This window comes from Hyla sarda, chromosome 1 (assembly GCF_029499605.1).
Source record: "Hyla sarda isolate aHylSar1 chromosome 1, aHylSar1.hap1, whole genome shotgun sequence".
Lineage (NCBI taxonomy): Eukaryota > Metazoa > Chordata > Amphibia > Anura > Hylidae > Hyla > Hyla sarda.
In genome coordinates, this window is record NC_079189.1 from 204852469 (window position 1) to 204872617 (window position 20149).

The 20149-nt window shown below is 41.7% G+C and overlaps 1 protein-coding gene across 2 annotated transcripts in view; it reads right to left on the minus strand.

Moving 5' to 3' along the window:
• GRID2 (glutamate ionotropic receptor delta type subunit 2) overlaps positions 1–20149 on the minus strand; it is a 1137650-nt gene that overhangs the window by 987974 nt on the left and 129527 nt on the right. For both annotated transcript variants that reach the window (XR_008891518.1, XM_056567543.1), the window contains exon 2: positions 3389–3544. Coding sequence is in view for 1 of the 2 variants with exons in the window: in XM_056567543.1 (XP_056423518.1) it covers positions 3389–3544 (156 nt within the window). In the remaining variant the exon portion in view is untranslated. The remainder of the gene's footprint in view (positions 1–3388; positions 3545–20149) is intronic.

The following is a 20149-nucleotide window of genomic DNA, read 5'->3' on the forward strand; positions in this document are numbered from 1 at the left end:
GTATAGTTCCCCCACATTAGGTTGGCAATATAGTTCCCCACATTAGGTTGGCAGTATAGTTCCCCCACATTAGGTTGTAGTTCCCTCACATTTGGTTGGCAGTATGTTCCCCCACATTAGGTAGGCAGTATAGTTCCCCCACATTAGGTTGTAGTTCCCCCACATTAGGTAGGCAGTATAGTTCCACCACATTAGGTTGTAGTTCCCCCACGGTAGGTTAGCAGTATGTTCCCCCACATTAGGTTGCAGTTCCCTCCACATTAGGTTGCAGTTGCCCCACATTAGGTTGCAGTTCCCCCACATTAAGCTGTAGTTCCCCCACATTAGGAAGGCAGTATAGTTTCCCCACATTAGGTTGTCAGTGACGTCCCTGCGTGCGCTACCTCCCGGCGGCCCCCGCATTTTTAAAGTTAATGTGGGGCCAGAGAAAGGTAACCGGGACATTCTTGCATCCGTAAGAGATATTTCGGGACACTGGGATGTCCCGGTTTGCCCCGCCTGGTGAACTATGGCCGCGTGCCCACAGAGGGAGCTCAAAGTGCCACCTGTGGCCCACGTGCCATAGGTTCGCCATCACTGCACTTGGAGCACACTCCTGGAAGTGGAAGCGAAAGTAACTATAATACTAAGCAGCGACCCTCCTATGAATAGTAGGTGTGTGAGTGGTTGTTCAACAGTATATTGTACCTGAGCAACCTCCCCCTCTTTGAGCATTGTGGCTGATCCACACTATGGGGGGAACAGGTGTTTAACCTGCCCTTGTATCAGTAAGAAGAAATTATGGTCCCTTTTCTGTGATTTTTCTCCCATTTTCTGTGTCTGTAATGTCAGTGTCGGGACTCGCAAGATACTGAGGACCCCTGACATGGGTTGCGAACTTGCAGTGAGTTGTGACATGTTTATCATGTCTAGTATATATTTTTCATGGTGTGGTCTGGCCTTGTGATGCTGGGGTAGCCTGGGGGGGCAGTGCTCTGGGGTGCACATACAAGATGCTGGGCAACATGCCTGATCGAATGGGTTGTAAGCCTACTTGGTACACTACACGCAATCATGTAACTGCCACTTTTTGTATAACTATTATATTAAACAGCTACCCCCCCCCCCCCCCATGAATAGTATGTGTGTGAGTCGCGGCTAATCTATATCATGGTGAGAACAGGTGTCTAACCTGCCCTAATTTTTCTGTGAAGTGGAAGTAAGGAAAGACAATGTGTCCTGTGTAAATTAATCTATGTTCTCTTTTTGGTTCAGCAGAAGATCTTACCATCAGGATTTCATTAACTATAATTAGAAGCTGAAATAGCTCAGAAGATCAGAATCTAAATTAGAAGCTAAAAGATTTATTATTTTTTTGAATCCATGAACCATTATTCTATATATTTATTTTGGAGAAGAAAAAGAGCAGCATTAAGAGGTATCATTATCAAGTGAATGCCTGGATGCCATAAATTGTTATCCCTAGTGCTTCAAGAACCTAGCATGAAAAATACCAAAACCTCAAAGGAAAATTTCCTCCCTAAGATATCAGGGAAAGAGACTGTAGTAAATGCCTATAGCAAGCAATGATGCTTCTGCATTAAGTAACCAGATACACAGAGGGAAATATCAAGGTTGCACTCTAAATGGCTGCCATGAGTTACAACTACAGTTTTTCCTTGCTTTTGTTTCATAAAGCTATATCAATAGAAATATGTAAAACAGCAATAGAAATATGTAAAACATTTTTATTTTTGGGGGGTTTGGTGCTTTTGGTTTAAATTTGAGACTTACACTATGAAGAGATCCTATCTATAGGTAATGATACTAAGGGCAGAATAGCATTAAAGGGGTACTCCGGTGGAAAACTTTTTTTTTTTTTTTAAATCAACCGATGCCAGAAAGTTAAACAGATTTGTAAATCACTTCTATAAAACAATCTTAATCCTTCTAGTACTTTTGAGGGGCTGTATACTAAAGAGAAATAAAAAAAAAATGCATTTCCTCTGATGTCATGATCACAGTGCTCTCTGTTGACCTCTGCTGTCCATTTTAGGAACTGTCCAGAGCAGAAGAAAATCCCAATAGAAAACATATGCTACTCTGGACAGTTCCTTAAATGGACAGCAGAGGTCAACAGAGAGCACTGTGCTCATGACATCAGAGGAAATACATTTATTTTTTTGATTTCTCTTTAGTATACAGCCTCTAAAAAGTACTAGAAGAATTAAGATTTTTTAATAGAAGTGATTTACAAATCTGTTTAACTTTGTGGCATCAGTTGATTTAAAAAAAAAAAAAAATTTCCACGGGAGTACCCCTTTAAGACATACACACTGTTTTCAGCACTCTGTCCCTTATGCCCTTATATACTATACTTTGCAGAACCTACATCCTATAGTAGACAGCACAGCACAGGGCTAGATAAGAGCCACCAATTAATTATGTTGCCCCTGCAGGGAATTTGTCAAGGAGAGCAAGGAGAGACATGGTCTTTTTGTGCTGCCACAGCATAGAAAAAATGTTTATATTCTCTTGGACAAATAGTCAAAGAAGTTTTCCCAAGCCCTTGAAGTGCTGGAACTCTTCCTTGCTCACCCCCCCCCCCCCATCCATACCCTGCCTGATTGACAGTCCTCTTGCACTTGCGTACAATTCATATGTACAGTGCAGGAATAAACTTAGGCTGGGTCCTGACTATGAATCAGGCAAAGTCAGGAATGAGAGAAGGAGCAATGAGGATTTCCAGCCCTCATCACTTCAGGGTCTTGAGAATGCCTCTTTAACTCTTTGCACCTAAGAATAAAAACATATTTCTAGGTTATAAAAACACAAACAGTATGAAAAGTACCATGCATCTCCATGTCATAACAGCTATCTTACAGTATCAGCAGTTTGGAACATAAATTAGTGCTGACAGATTCCTTTTGGGCCAGGCTGTTATTGGAATGTGACATGTAACATTTCATAAATATGCACTGTATGGTGGCATTAATCATTTAAACAGTATAAACACCACAATCTCCTCAGATAATAAGTTAATAAAGTTAATTAACTATCAATATATAAAAATACAATATGAGACAAAGTATCTATTTCTATATAGCAAACAGTTTAAATAATAAAAGGAACCTGTCAAAGATTTTATGTTGCCTAAATCATGAGTTATTGGGGTGGTCCTCAATGCCTTCTCCCACCCAATCAGCCTTGTTTAATAGAGCTATCCCTTTTTGGGTATAGGAAAAGCTATATCAATGAAGGCTGATGGGGCAAGTACAAGCCACCATGGTCTGCCCCAATGATTTATGGTTTGAAAATGGTGACATGTTCCTTTTTAAACACATACCAATCCATATTTTTGTCAATATTTTGCAATAAGCAATACAATTTATGAAAGTTGCTTTCTTACCTTCCTGGACAGCCACAAAAGGATTATTACCATCCACAAATTTTTCAGTAAATGTGATCTTTTCAGTTTGCAAAATATCTTCATTTAAATTCAGGTCGTCGACTGCCATGCGAAACACTTCATAATCTTTCCTAGCAGAGTCATCAAAAATTGCCCCTGAAGAGAGGAATAGATGTTGTTAATAGAGGGACAAAGCATGGGGTAAAAAGTTAAAGACGTTGGGGGAGATTTTTCAAAAACTGAGTAGACGAAGAGTGGTGCAGTTGCCCAGGGCAACCTATCAGATTGCTTCTTTTATTTTTAAATAATAAAAGAAGGGATCCAATTGGTTGTCATGGGCAACTGTACCACTCTTCTTCTACAGAGGTTTTGATAAATCTCCCTCATTGTGTCCAAGACATAAGCATGCTGGACTTGACATCCATTATCATGCACTGTTGCCTACAAACATAAATAAGGCATGGAGTTTATTTTCATATGAATGCTACATAGTTGTAAGCCTTCAGCATATATGACAACTGATGCTAAATAATGTGTCAAGTATAATAGGTGTTTTTATCCCTCATTCTATAAGAAAAGCTTTTTAGTTGATGTACCATAATAAATGACTCTGACTAAACATAATCTAGATAAAATGAAGCATATCTAGGGTGACACTAAAATTATGGGTCATGAGAAGAGTCATTAGAATGCAGTGAAGACAATACAAATGCATTAATGCCTTTTTTCCCTTTTTCATTCACACATGGTACTGTGACCCCATGTAAACAATCAATTCATGGGTCAAGGACATTACGCTATTTTAAGACCTTGCAGGTAATAATTTAGGACTTTGACGTTTTTATTGTAGCTACAAAGGAGTCCTTTCTTACCACATCTCTAAACTCAGTATTGTATAAAATGTATGATGGGAAGTTAACAGCTTTTCACAGCAACATGATTTCATTACACACTGTTGCTTCGTGTGTACACTGTGGTTGTCTATGTGTGGATGCTCAGTGATTGGTATGTAAATGAATCCTTTTGAGTCTTCTGATGGTATATTGTGGTATTGTGTTGAATCGGTTTCATCAGAAACTGAAATCTGGTATTCCGGGGGTCTGGTAAAATGGCCATTGACATGAAACAGCTGCTGTCATCCAGGTGAGACATTTCTGTACAATCTGCCCTTCATGTTTCTGCACAAAGGGGTTACATTTTGCATGTTTCAGCAGGAATAAATCGTATGAAGAAAGGCATTTGACGATGAGTGCACTCATGCCTTTTTACCTTAATTAACCCCTTAAGGATGGACTCATTTTTTACCTTACTGACCAGGCTCTTTTTTTTTTTATTTGACATGTGTCTCTTTAAATGGTGATAACTTTAGAACGCTTTTTATGAGCAGAGCGACTCTGAGATTTTTTTAGTGAAATATTGTACTTTATATAAGTGGTGCATTTTTTGTTGACACATGAAGCATTGTTTGTGAAAAACTCACAAATATTGTGAAAAGCTGGAAAATTTCTGGCATTTTTTTTATTATTTCTTTTATGGTGTTCACTGTGTGGTTAAAGTGATGTTATATTTATTCTGTGGGTCGGTATGATTATGGCGATTATTTTATATAGCTTTTTATGTTCTTTTTCCTTTTTCTGAGCAAAAATATTTTTTTCCCTTTTTTGTGTTATCATGTTCCGACAGCCGTAACATTTTTATTTTTCATCTGACAGCATTCAGTAAGGGCTTGTTTTTTTGCCGGACAAGCTGTACTTTTTATTAGTATCATTTTTGTAATACATGCTACCTTTTGATATTTTTTATTCCGCTAAATTTTATTAAAATTGGCAGATTTTGTGGGTTCTTTTTTAGGGCGTTCACCGTGCAGAATAACTTACATTATAGCTTTATAGTACACGTCATTACAGACATGGCAATACCTAATATGTATATGAATTGTGTTTGTTTTTTTATGATAATACGGGGCTTTTATTGGGAAAGGGGCATTTATTTATTTTTTTACTTCATACTTTTTTTTTTTAACTTTTTTAACTTTTTACAGGTTATACTATGCTGCAATACATTTGTACTGCAGCACAGTATGACCTGATCAGCTGCACACACTACACCCTGTGCGATCCTGCCTCTGGCTGGATTTCACAGACTTCTGTGACCTCCTGCTGCCATAGCAACCAACGGAAAATCGCGATCGTTTTGTGGTGCCGCCGTTGGTGAACAGGGGGAGCTCCTTCCCTCTGTCACTGGCGATCAGTGCTGCAGTCAGAAGGGGTTAACTGTAAGGATAGGAGTGCAGCTCCAACCGAAAATCACCGCCCGCATGCTCGCGGCTCCATGATCGGGAATGGACATGTATATACGTCCATGTGCGTTAAATCAAAGGGAAATCGTCCATTTGCGGCAAGGGGTTAAAGGGGTACTCCGGTGGGAATTTTTTTAAATCAACTGGTGCCAGAAAGTTAAACAGATTTGTAAATTACTTCTATATAAAAATCTTAATCTTTCCAATACTTATCAGCTACTGTATGCTCCAGAGAAAGTACTTTTCTTTTTGAATTTCTTTTCTGTCTGACCACAGTGCTCTCTGCTGACACGTCTGTCCAAGTCAGGAACTGTCCAGAGCAGGATAGGTTTGCTATGGGTATTCAGTCCTACTCTGGCAGCAGAGAGCACTGTGGTCAGACTGAAAAGAAAGTTAAAAAGGATTAATATTTTTCAATGGAAGTCATTTACAAATATGTTTAACTTTCTGGCACCAGTTCATTTTAGGAAAAAAAAAATTCCGCCAGAATACCCCTTTAACCCCTTAAGGACCAAGGGCGTACAGGTACGTCCTTGGTCCTGCTCTCATGATATAACGCGGGGTTACACAGTAACCCCGCATCATATCACGGCGGGCCCGGCATCATAGTGAAGCCGGGACCCGCCTCTAATAGCGCGCAGCACCGATCGCGGCACCGCACGCTATTAACCCTTTAGCCGCGCGCTCAGAGCTGAGCCGCGCGGCTAAAAGCGAAACCGAAAGTGGCCGGCTAGCTCAGTCGGGCTGTTCGGGATAGCCGCGGCTAATCGCGGCATCCCGAACAGCTGACAGGACAGCGGGAGGGCCCCTACCTGCCTCCTCGTTGTCCGATCGCCGAATGACTGCTCAGTGCCTGAGATCCAGGCATGAGCAGTCATGCGGCAGAATTGTTGATCACTGGTTTCTTATGATAAACTGTGCATGCTGGGAGTTGTAGTTTTGCAATAGCTGGAGGTCCCCCCCCCCTGTGAATGTACAGGGTACATTCACATGGGCAGGGGCTTACAGTGAGTATCAGGCTGCAAGTTTGCGATGAAAAACATCTGGTACGCCACTGTTTCCAAAATGGAGCCTCCAGCTGTTGCAAAACAACAACTCCCAGTTGTTGACTGTCCAAGCATGCTGGGAGTTTTGCAACAGCTGGAGGCACCCTGTTTGGGAATCACTGGCGTAGAATACCCCTATGTCCACCCCTATGCAAATCCCTAATTCAGGCCTCAAATGCGCATGGCGCTCTCAATTTAGAGCCCTGTTGTATTTCAAGGCAACAGGTTAGGGTCACATATGGGGTATCGCCGTACTCGGGAGAAATTGCCTAACAAATTTTGGGGGGCTTTTTCTCCTTTAACCCCTTATGAAAAGGTGAAGTTGGGGTTTACAACAGCATGTTAGTGTAAAAAAATTAATTTTTTACACTAACACGCTGGTGTTGCCCTATACTGTTCATTTTGAAAAGAGGTAAAAGGGAAAAAAGACCCCCAAAATTTGTAATGCAACTTCTCCCGACTATGGAGATACCCCATAAGTGGGCGCAAAGTGCTCTGGGGGTGCACAACAAGGCCCAGAAGGGAGAGTGCACCATGTACATTTGAGGTGATTTGCACAGGGGTGGCTGATTGTTACAGCGGTTTTGACAAACGCTAAAAAAAACCCACATGTGACCCCATTTTGGAAACTACACCACTCACAGAATGTAATGAGGGGTGCAGGGAGAATTCACACCCCACTGGTGTCTGACAGATCTTTGGAACAGTGGGCTGTGCAAATTAAACATTTTGTACAGCCCACTGTTCCAAAGATCTGACAGACACCAGTGGGGGGTAAATGCTCACTGTACCTCTTGTTACGTTCCTCAAGGGGTCTAGTTTCCAAAATGGTATGCCATGTTGGGATTATTTTGCTGTCCTGGCACCATAGGGGCTTCCTAAATGCAACATGCCCCCCAAGCAAAATTTGCTCTCCAAAAGCCAAATATGACTCCTTTTCTTCTGAGCATTGTAGTTCGCCCGTAGTGCACTTCAGGTCCACTTATGGGGTACCTTCATACTTAGAAGAGATGGGGTTACAAATTTTGGGGGGTCTTTTCTGCTATTAACCCTTGCAAAAATGTGACATTTGGGGGGAAACACACATTTTAGTGATTTTTTTTTTTTTTTTTTTTTACATATGCAAAAGTCCTGAAACCCCTGTAGGGTATCAAGGCTCACTTTATTCCTTATTACGTTCCTCAAGGGGTCTAGTTTCCAAAATGGTATGCCATGTGAGAGTTTTTTGCTGTTGTGGCACCATAGGGGCTTCCTAAATGCGACATGCCCCCCGACCAAAATTTGCTCTCCAAAAGCCAAATATGACTCCTTCTCTTCTGAGCATTGTAGTTCACCCGTAGTGCACTTCAGGTCCACTTATGGGGTACCTTCATACTCAGAAGAGATGGGGTTACAAATTTTGGGGGGTATTTTCTGCTATTAACCCTTGCAAAAATGTGAAATTTGGGGGGAAACACACATTTTAGTGAAAAAAATATATATATATTTTTTTACATATGCAAAAGTCGTGAAACACCTGTGGGGTATTAAGGTTCACTTTATCCCTTGTTACGTTCCCCAAGGGGTCAAGTTTCTAAAATGGTATGCCATGTGGGGATTTTTTGCTGTTTTGGTACCATAGGGGCTTCCTAAATGCAACATGCCCCCCAAAAACCATTTCAGAAAAACGTACTCTCCAAAATCCCCTTGTCGCTCCTTCCCTTCTGAGCCCTCTACTGCACCCGCCGAACACTTTACATAGACATATGAGGTATGTGCTTACTCGAGAGAAATTGGGCTACAAATATAAGTATACATTTTCTCCTTGTACCCCTTGTAAAAATAAAAAAATTGGGTCTACAAGAACATGCGAGTGTAAAAAATGAAGATTGTGAATTTTCTCCTTCACTTTGCTGCTATTCCTGTGAAACACCTAAAGGGTTAAAACGCTTACTGAATGTCATTTTGAATACTTTTGGGGGTGCAGTTTTTATAATGGGGTCATTTGTGGGGTATTTCTAATATGAAGAACCTTCAAATCCACTTCAAACCTGAACTGGTCCCTGAAAAATAGTGAGTTTGAAAATTTTGTGAAAAATTGGAAAATTACTGCTGAACTTTGAAGCCCTCTGGTGTCTTTTAAAAGTAAAATCACGTCAATTTTATGATGCAAACATAAAGTAGACATATTGTATTTGTGAATAATTTTTTTTTTATTTGGAAAATCCATTTTCCTTACAAGCAGAGAGCTTCAAAGTTAGAAATATGCAAGATTTTAAATTTTTCCATCAAATTTTGGAATTTTTCACTAAGAAACTATGCAAGTATCGACAAATTTTTACCAATAACATAAAGTAGAATATGTCACGAAAAAACTATCTCGGAATCAGAAAGATAGGTAAAAGCATCCCAGAGTTATTAATGTTTAAAGTGACAGTGGTCAGATGTTCAAAAAACGCTCCGGTCCTAAGGTGTAAAATGGCCTGGTCCTTAAGGGGTTAAAGCTTTTGGTGTTGTGGAACTAATATTATTATTCATAATAACTATTTTTAGTAGTAGTAGTATTGTGGGAAGCACCACAGGTCTAAACAGCATACCTCTACTTTACTTGCATACCCTGGGATAGACTCTAACTGCCCCAAGGCATGGGTGGTGTCGAGTGTTATTGTGCCTAAAAATATTGGTGGAATTCTGTATACTGTCTTATATTGTCTAACAAAATGTCCAACAACCAATCACAGCTCAGGTTTTCGAGCTTGTTAGGCTAGGAAAACTGAGCTATGATTGGCTACCAAGGGATTTTTTTTTCTTCTTTTATAAATCTGAGCCTATATATTTATGTTAGAACAAACAAATGCATGCAGCTCCATCTTCAAGCTGGAGAGCATGTTAGGCAAGGGGCACAAACACCTGTTTTCTAAAGATGTCTATGTTCTTTTGCCTACTTTCCATGGTGCCCTATACTATTAGCAAAAGTACACCAGTGAAACAGCAGATACATTGTTTAGATAAGATTTGCTGCACCAATGAATCTGTGCCCCTGTTGGGAAATATGCTTGTGACGCTTGGTGCATTTCTAGCTTATGCTTTTTCTAGTTAAGCATATGGTTATCTTTTCAGAAGCAAATGGTATACCAAATTTTTACACAAGGATCGTGTACCTCCTCCCAAATGACAGAGTCGTAATATCGGACCCTGTTACCCATAGCCAGACATTTATTTCATACAGGAATGAGTAATAAATAGCCAGGTAATAACTGCACCCAGCAAACAATGAAGCAAATATGGCTAAAGGAATGAAAAAAAATGGGGAGGTAACAGTAAAAGTCTTCCTCCTTAGCTTAGAAACAACCTTACTTACAGTTGACTAGGCTTGCTTCCGACTAATGTTTAAAGCAATAAACTATCGTTTGCAATGTGCACTCATATTGACAACAAATTATAACGCAGCGAGATTCAGCTGATAACGTAAGCCAAGTTCAACAGAAAGTCCACAATCTTTAAAATGTATCTGTCACCAAATAAACTGTTCTCAACTACCTTAGGCTATGTTCCCTAACTACTCCTAACACCCCTCCTGCCCTTAAAAACAATTTCAGAGCTTTAAAGGGGTAGTTCCACTGCCCCAGCATTCGGAACATTTTGTTCTAAACGCTTGGAGCGGACGGCATAATCGTGACGTCATGACCACTTCCCTTGTGATGCCACACCTCCTCAATGCAAGTCAATGGGAGGGGGTGTAGTTGTCACGACGCCCTTTCCCATAAACTTGAATTGAAAGAAAGTGGCGGGATGCAACAAGGGGTGTGGTCATGATGTCATGACCCCGCTGTCCGCACCCAGCATTCTAAATGAATGTCGGGTGCTTCACAGAGATCACGGGGGTCCCAGCTGCGAGACCCCTGCGATCAGACATCTAGGAGCAGAGTACCCCTTTAAAAATCTGTGTATCATGCCTTTCTTCTTGCTCACATAGATCAATTTCTCAACAGGAGAACGTGGGCGTTTCTCAGCAGGCATGACATCACTGAAGCCTGCTGGGGGAAAACTTTCGCCCTCACATTGTTGCAGTGCTATGATGAATAGAAGACCTCGGGCTCTGTGCATGTTTTAGTCTATGCCAATTTCAGTGAGGCTCTCTTTCAGCTGTCAGTCTGTGTGGCTTTCTGTGAGAATCTGTGGAGCTTTCACTTTCTGTGCATGTTCAGACTCCTGCCAGGTTGGGAATTGACCAATTCCAACTCACTGTATTAAATGTGGCAGGGAACAGAACAGAGCCACCTAGTGGCCGTTTTAATATTACATTTTGAGTCTATTTATATTGATAATTTTAAGCAAGTGAATGGGAAAGTGTCTGGTATTTACACAAGGAACACTATATTAAAAGTTTTATTTGGTGACATGTACTCTTTAAATAAACAGAACATAAAGTGAAGATGCCCCCACTTAAATGTGCAAGCTGCACAACTTCCTTAAGTTGTCTGAAATAGCTCTCTGATCATGTTTAATGGTATCAAGCTGACTCTGAACTGTTTAGCTAGTCAGTACTGATTAATCCTAGATGGTTAGACAGGGCAACAATTTAAAACAAACATGCTACTGTCTAGTGTTTTAACAGTGCCCCAGCTTTCTCAAGGGTGTAGGTAGTAAGTTAAGGAGAGGGATATTTACTGTTTCCGCCCCTTTTTTCACATTTCTTCTGCCATATTTTGTTCACAGTTGTCAATTTATAATATATACCATATTCATTGGCATATAACATGCATTTTTTAGGCAACATTTTTTAGCCTGAAGTCTATCTGCGTATTATACGCCTATAAACTGTTTCTGTCCCCACAGAAGCCGCTGCAGATCAATAATTTTAAAGTGGGCGCTTTAAATCAATGAACTGCAGCGGCCTCCGCTGGGCCAGAGTCCTACCGCCACTGCCCGATTTCTTCCCCCATTCCCGGTTTTATAGTTGCTTGTCCTGGGGCCAGAGCCCCCCCACCGCTGCCCAATTCCCTCCCCCATCCCCGGTTTTATAGTTGCCTGTACTGGGGACCATGCTCCTTCAGACTCCGGCGGCATCCTGCGCTGTTGCTGTGCAATGACGAATGCCGTCCTCAACGCGACATCACTGTCAGAGCTCAGCGACAGCTTAGGATGCTAGCCTGAGGGAGCGCGGTACCCGGGAAAGGCAACTATAAAACTGGGGATGGGGGAGGGAATCGGGCAGCGGTGGGGGGACTCTGGCCCCAGGAAAGGCAACTATAAAACCAAGGATGGGGGAGGAAATCCGGCATATTTCTGCCATTCAGACTATGCCACACGCTGTGATGCCAAATATGTTTATATAGTTTTGTGTGGTTTTATTCATATTATGGGGGTTATTTATATTTTTATAAATACTTTTAGACACTTTTTTGCATTGATACATTGGATCTGTGCCCTATTGGTACAGCCTGTTATAGGTCATATAGGTCATAGTCCTAGCTTAGTAAAAGCCTCGAGCTGCTGATACAATTGACAGGTTCTCCACCATCACTGATATGAACCACTGCACCACCAGTGATGCACATAAAAGACCACTGAAATGTCGCTGTCATTTTGACAACAGTGTCTAAATGGTTAATAGCCACATTGGAGATTGCTGTATGCCAGCTATTAGCGGCAAACATTCTTAACAGCACCATGACATAAAAAAAAAGTAATTGGTCGTTAAGGGGTTAAGTAAACTTGGCTCTGTAATTTGATTGCTTGAAACACCCCTGTGAAACACCCTGGTGACTGTAAGTAAGGGGTATATTTTCCTTTATTTAACATATCAAAAACTTATATCTTAAATTCTCAGCTCAAGACAGAACACTTTCTATAACCTCTTAAGGACCCGGGCTTTTTCCGTTTTTTCATTTTTAATTTTTCCTCCTTAACTTTAAAAAATCATAACTCTTTAAAATTTTCACCTAAAATTCTATATGATGGCTTATTTTTTGTGTCACTAATTCTACTTTGTAATGATGTCAGTCATTTTAGCCAAACATCTACGGTGAAACGGGGAAAAAAATCAATGTGCGACAAAATTGATTAAAAAAACCACTATTTTGTAAGTTTTGGGGGCTTCCGTTTTTACGCAGTACATTTTTCGGCAAAAATTACACCTTATCTTTATTCTGTAGGTCCATACGGTTAAAATGATACCCTACTTGTATAGGTTTGATTTTGTATCACTTCAGAAAAAAATCATGAATACATGCAGGAAAATGTATACGTTTAAAATGGTCATTTTCTGACCCCTATAACTTTTTTATTTTTCAGTCTTCAGGGCGCTTTGTGGGCTCATTTTTTGCGCCGTGATCTGAAGTTTTTGTCAGTACCATTTTTCTTCTGATCAGACTATTTGATCACTTTTTATTCACTTTTTTGTGGAATAAAAAGTGATCAAAAATGCACTATTTTGGACTTTGGAATTTTTTTTGCGCGTACGCCAGTGAACGTGCGGTTTAAAAAGCGGTATATTTTTATAATTCGGACATTTCTGCACGCGGTGATACCACATATGTTTATTTTTATTTACACTGTGTTTTTTTTAATCTTGGAAATGCCGGGTGATTCAAACTTTTATTAGGGGAAGGGATAATTGAAAGGGCTAATGATTTTTGTTACACTTTTCTTTTGCAATATTATAGCTCCTATAGGGGGCTATAACATTGCATTAACTTATCTTTTACACTGATTGATTCATCTCCATAGGAATGGATCAATCAGTGTTTTAGGCTGGATCTCAGGCTTGAAGCAATCATTCGGCGATCGGACAGCGCAGGAGAAGGTAAGAAGACCTCCTCCTGTGCTACAGCTGTTCGGGATGCCGCGATCCCGAACAGCTCCCTGAGCTAGCCGGGCACTTTTACTTTCGTTTTTAGCTGTGGGTCCCGGCTTCACTATGAAGCTGGGCCCGCCGGGATATTGCAGGACCTGGACCCAGGACGTACCCATACGTCCTGGGTCCTTAAGAGGTTAAAGGGGTACTCCTGTGGAAAACTTTTTTTTTTTTTTATCAACTGGTGCCAGAAAGTTAAACAAATTTGTAAATTTCTTCTATTAAAAAATCTTAATCCTTCCAGTACTTAACAGCTGCTGAATACTACAGAGGAAAAGGTTTTCTTTTTGGAGCACAGAGCTCTCTGCTGACATCATGACCACAGTGCTCTCTGCTGACATCTCTGTCCATTTTAAGAACTGTCCAGAGTAGGAGAAAATCCCCATAGCAAACATATGCTGCTCTGGTCAGTTCCTAAAATGGACAGTGATGTCAGCAGAGAGCACTGTGGTCATGATGTGAGCAGAGAGCGCTGTGTTGCAAAAAGAAAAGCATTTCCTCTGTAGTATACAGACCCTAAAAAGTACTGGAAAGATTAAGATTTTTTAATAGAAGTAATTTACAAATCTGTTTAACTTTCTGGCACCAGTTGATTTAAAAAAAAAATAAATAAAAAAAAAGTTTTCCACAGGAGTGCCCCTTTAAGGTTCTTATGGAGTCCTTGCCTCAATCGGTCAGAGTTATTTGGTAGCATGCGAGAAACTTACACAGTCTTAGATAGATGGTTTTAATGTTGGTAAATGTGTGTGCATAGGTGGTTTTAATATTAGTAAATGTATACCATATATACTCGAGTATAAGCCGACCCGAGTATAAGCCGAGACCCCTAATTTCAACCCAAAATCCCAGGAAAAGTTATTGACTCGAGTATAAGCCTAGGGTGGGAAATACCTCATCCCCCCCTGTCATCATCCAGACCCGTCATTAACATCCTCATCATCATCCCCTTGTCATCATCCCACACATCCCCCTTCATCATCCCCTTATCATCCCACACATCCCCCCTTCATCATCCCCTTGTCATCATCCCACACATCCCCCCTTCATCATCCCCTTGTCATCATCCCACACATCCCCCCTTCATCATCCCCTTATCATCCCACACATCCCCCCTTCATCATCCCCTTATCATCCCGCACATCCCCCCTTCATCATCCCCTTATCATCCCACACATCCCCCCTTCATCATCCCCTTGTAATCATCCCACACATCCCCCCTTCATCATCCCCTTGTCATCATCCCACACATCCCCCCTTCATCATCCCCTTGTCATCATCCCACACATCCCCCCTTCATCATCCCCTTATCATCCCACACATCCCCCCTTCATCATCCCCTTATCATCCCGCACATCCCCCCTTCATCATCCCCTTATCATCCCACACATCCCCCCTTCATCATCCCCTTGTAATCATCCCACACCCCCCCTTCATCATCCCCACCCCCCTTCATCATCCTCTTCTCATCATTCGCCCTCAGTGGTCTTCAACCTGCGGACCTCCAGAGGTTTCAAAACTACAACTCCCAGCAAGCCCGGGCAGCCATCGGCTGTCCGGGCTTGCTGGGAGTTGTAGTTTTGAAACCTCCGGAGGTCCGCAGGTTGAAGACCACTGCGGCCTTCAACATCATCCAGCCCCCTCTCACCCCCTTTAGTTCTGAGTACTCACCTCCGCTCGGCGCTGGTCCGGTCCTGCAGGGCTGTCCGGAGAGGAGGTGGTCCGGTGAGGAGGTGGTCCGGGCTGCTATCTTCACCGGGGGCGCCTCTTCTCCGCGCTTCCGGCCCGGAATAGAGGCGTTGCCTTGACAATGACGCAGGAGTACGTTGGCAATGAACGCACCTCTGCGTCGTTGTCACGGCAACGTGACTATTCTGAGGCCGGGCCCGAAGCGCTTAGAAGAGGCCTCCCCGGTGAAGATAGCAGCCCGGAACCACTATCCCACCGGACCACCTCCTCACCGGACAGTCCTGCAGGACCGGACCAGCGCCGAGCGGAGGTGAGTATTCAGAACTAAAGGGGGTGAGAGGGGGCTGGATGATGTTGAAGGCCGCAGTGGTCTTCAACCTGCGGACCTCCGGAGGTTTCAAAACTACAACTCCCAGCAAGCCCGGACAGCCGATGGCTGCCCGGGCTTGCTGGGAGATGTAGTTTTGAAACCTCTGGAAGTCCGCAGGTTGAAGACCACTGCGGGTGGGGGGAGTTCACTCGAGTATAAGCCGAGGGGGGTGTTTTCAGCACGAAAAATCGTGCTGAAAAACTCGGCTTATACTCGAGTATATACGGTATATATATATATATATATATATATATATATATATATATATATATATATATATATATCAACAAAGGATAGAGGGAAAAAATGGCACTGTAAATATGAGTTGGGGAAAAAATGGGTGCTCTGCTCCTCAGGTTCTGACTCCAAACCATGTGTCTCAAAACCAGGTAATAGAAGCGGCACTCCAAGGTTGCAAAGTAAAAGTGTTTTCATTCACCCATCAAGGTACAAAGTGCAACGTTTCAGCCTCATTGTGAGGCTGAAACATTGCAAGTTGTACCTTGATGGGTGAAAAAAGACACTTTTTCTTTGCAACCTTGGAGTGCCGCTTCCATTACCTGTATATATACATATATATATATATATATATATATATATATATATATATATATAACATCCAATGATTCCACAGCACACAGGAGTTTATCCAAAAAAAGAGAAGGTGATTTATTCCATTCCCAGTGTTACAAAATAGGTGCTACGTTTCAGCAGCCTCACGCCGCCATTTTCAAGCATCTGAAAATGGCGGCGTGAGGCTGCTGAAACGTAGCACCTATTTTGTAACACTGGGAATGGAATAAATCACCTTCTCTTTTTTTGGATAAACTCCTGTGTGCTGTGGAATCATTGGATGTTATATACTGAAGGAGTCCTTCACCTAGACTCTGACCTCTGCGAGCACCTCTTCATTTATTTTTCTACATTTTTTAAATTTGTAGTTGTGCTGTTCTGTTTGCGATTATATATATATATATATATATATATATATATATATATATATATATATATATATATTACCCACAGATGTATTTTTAAAAAGATGATTTGTATTTTTAAAAAGATGATTTTACATAACTGAATTCATGTAATGGATGTATATAATCTTTTTCAAGAAGTTTTTTATCTACTTTTTCTGAGCCTCACTTCATAAGTGAATAACAATTTTGACCAGCTGTAAAAGGAAAGTTATACAAATAGTATTTATCATAGTACCACTACTGTAAACATAGCCTTCAACATGTTCCCAGGGATAAGCAAGATTATAGGCATAATAGATCAAGACCTTTAAAGAGTATGAAAGATTAATAGGATAGAAAAATGACAAGTGAGTAAGCTGCCAAGGTTTTGGGCTACACATAGCTGAAGAAACAAGGTAATTGTAACCCACAGGGAACATCTGTCAAGGCGATGAATAGTATGGATTCAAAAACATAGTGAAAAAAGTAGCAAAGACTATTTTTCTACATCAAATAAATACAATGCATTCAAAAAATCTTTAGACCCTTTTACTTGTTCCCCATTTTTCTTAGGTTGCAGCCTAGTGCTTAACTCAACAAAATTCTAGTTTGATGATGTGAAAACAGGTTTTTAAAAATGTTTGCAATTTTATTAAAAAGGAAAAAAAAATGTCTGTTTGCAATTTTATTAAAAAGGAAAAAAAAATGTCACATACATAAGCAGCCATAACATACATAAACAGCTATTACATATGCAGCCATTACAGCCTTCTTAAAGGGGTAGTCCAGTGGTGAAAAACTTATCCCCTATCCTAAGGATAGGGGATAAGTTTGAGATCGCGGGGGGTCCGACCGCTGGGGCCCCCTGCGATCTCTCTGTACGGGGCCCCGGCTCTCCGCTGAGATAGCGGGTGTCGACCCCCGCACGAGGCGGCGGCCGACACGCCCCCTCAATACATCTCTATGGCAGAGCCGGAGATTGCCGAAGGCAGCGCTTCGGCTCTGCCATAGAGTTGTATTGAGGGGGCGTGTCGGCCGCCGCCTCGTGCGGAGGTCGACACGCCCCCTTCCAGCGGGCTGTCGGGGCTCCGTAGAGGAGATCGCGGGGGGCCCCAGCGGTCGGACCCCCCGCGATCTGCAACTTATCCCCTATCCTTAGGATAGGGGATAAGTTGCTCACCACTGAATCACCACTGGACTACTCCTTTAACCCCTTAAGGACCAGGCCATTTTACACCTCAGGACCAGAGCGTTTTTTGCACATCTGACCACTGTCACTTTAAACATTAATAACTCTGGAATGCTTTTAGTTATCATTCTGATTCCGAGATTGTTTTTTCGTGACATATTCTACTTTAACATAGCGGTAAAATTTTATGGTAACTTGCATCCTTTCTTGGTGAAAAATCCCAAAATTTGATGAAAAATTTTAAAAATTTGCATTTTTCTAACTTTGAAGCTCTCTGCTTGTAAGGAAAATGGATATTCCAAATAAAAAAAAATTTGATTCACATATACAATATGTCTACTTTATGTTGGCATCATAAAATTGATGAGTTTTTACTTTTGGAAGACACCAGAGGGCTTCAAAGTTCAGCAGCAATTTTCCAATTTTTCACAAAATTTTCAAACTCACTATTTTTCAGGGACCAGTTCAGGTTTGAAGTGGATTTGAAGGGTCTTCCCATTAGAAATACCCCACAAATGACCCCATTATAAAAACTGCACCCCCCAAAGTATTCAAAATGACATTCAGTCAGCGTTTTAACCCTTTAGGTGTTTCACAGGAATAGCAACAAAGTGAAGGAGAAAATTCACAATCTTCATTTTTTACACTCGCATGTTCTTGTAGACCCAATTTTTTTATTTTTACAAGGGGTAAAAGGAGAAAATGTATACTTGTATTTGTAGCCCAATTTCTCTCGAGTAAGCACATACCTCATATGTCTATGTAAAGTGTTCGGCGGGCGCAGTAGAGGGCTCAGAAGCGAAGGAACGACAAGGGGATTTTGGAGAGTACGTTTTTCTGAAATGGTTTTTGGGGGGCATGTTGCATTTAGGAAGCCCCTATGGTGCCAGAACAGCAAAAAACCCTCACATGGCATACCATTTTGGAAACTAGACCCCTTGAGGAACGTAACAAGAAATTAAGTGAGCCTTAATACCCCACAGGTGTTTCACGACTTTTGCATATGTAAAAAAAAAATTTTTTTTTTCACTAAAATGTGTGTTTCCCCCCAAATTTCACATTTTTGCAAGGGTTAATAGCAGAAAAGACCCCCCAAAATTTGTAACCCCATCTCTTCTGGGTATGGAAATACCCCATGTGTGGACGTCAAGTGCTCTGCTGGCGCACTACAATGCTCAGAAGAGAAGGAGCGCCGTTGAGCTTTTGGGAAAAAAAATTGTTTGGAATGGAAGTCAGGGGCCATCTGCGTTTACAAAGCCCCCCGTGGTGCCAGAACAGTGGAACCCCCCACATGTGACCCTATTTTGGAAACTACACCCCTCACAGAATTTAATAAGGGGTGCAGTGAGTATTTACACCCCACTGGCGTTTGACAGATCTTTGGAACAGTGGGCTGTGCAAATGAAAAATAAAATTTTTCATTTACACGGACCACTGTTCCAAAAATCTGTCAAACACCTGTGGGGCGTAAATGCTCACTGTACCCCTTATTACATTCCGTGAGGGGTGTAGTTTCCAAAATGGGGTCACATGTGGGTATTTTTTTGGGGGGGTTTATGTCAGAACCGCTGTAAAATCAGCCACCCCTGTGCAAATCACCAATTTAGACCTCAAATGTACATGGTGCGCTCTCACTCCTGAGCCTTGTTGTGCGCCCGCAGAGCATTTTACACCCACATATGGGGTATTTCCGTACTCAGGAGAAATTGCGTTACAAATTTTGGGTGTCTTTTTTTTCCTTTTAACGCTTGTGAAAATAAAAAGTAAAGGGCAACACCGGCATGTTAGTGTAATTTTTTTTATTTTTTTACACTAACAAGCTGGTGTAGCCCCAACTTTTCCTTTTCCTAAGGGGTAAAAGGAGAAAAAGCCCCCCAAAATTAGTAGTGCAATTTCTCCCGAGTACGAAGATACCCCATATGTGGCCCTAAACTGTTGCCTTGAAATACGACAGGGCTCCAAAGTGAGAGAGCGCCATGCGCATTTGAGGACTAAATTAGGGATCGCACAGGGGTGGACATAGGGGTATTATACGCCAGTGATTCCCAAACAGGGTGCCTCCAGCTGTTGCTAAATTCCCAGCATGCCTGGACAGTCAGTGGCTGTCCGGAAATGCTGGGAGTTGTTGTTTTGCAACAGCTGGAGGCTCCGTTTTGGAAACACTGCCATACAATACGTTTTTCATTTTTATTGGGGGGACAGTGTAAGGGGGTGTATATGTAGTGTTTTACCCTTTATTATGTGTTAGTGTAGTGTAGTGTTTTTAGGGTACATTCGTACTGGCGGGTTACGGTGAGTTTCTCGCTAGAAGTTTGAGCTATGGCGAAAAATTTGCCGCAGCCCAAACTTGGAGCAGGAAACTTACTGTAAGCCT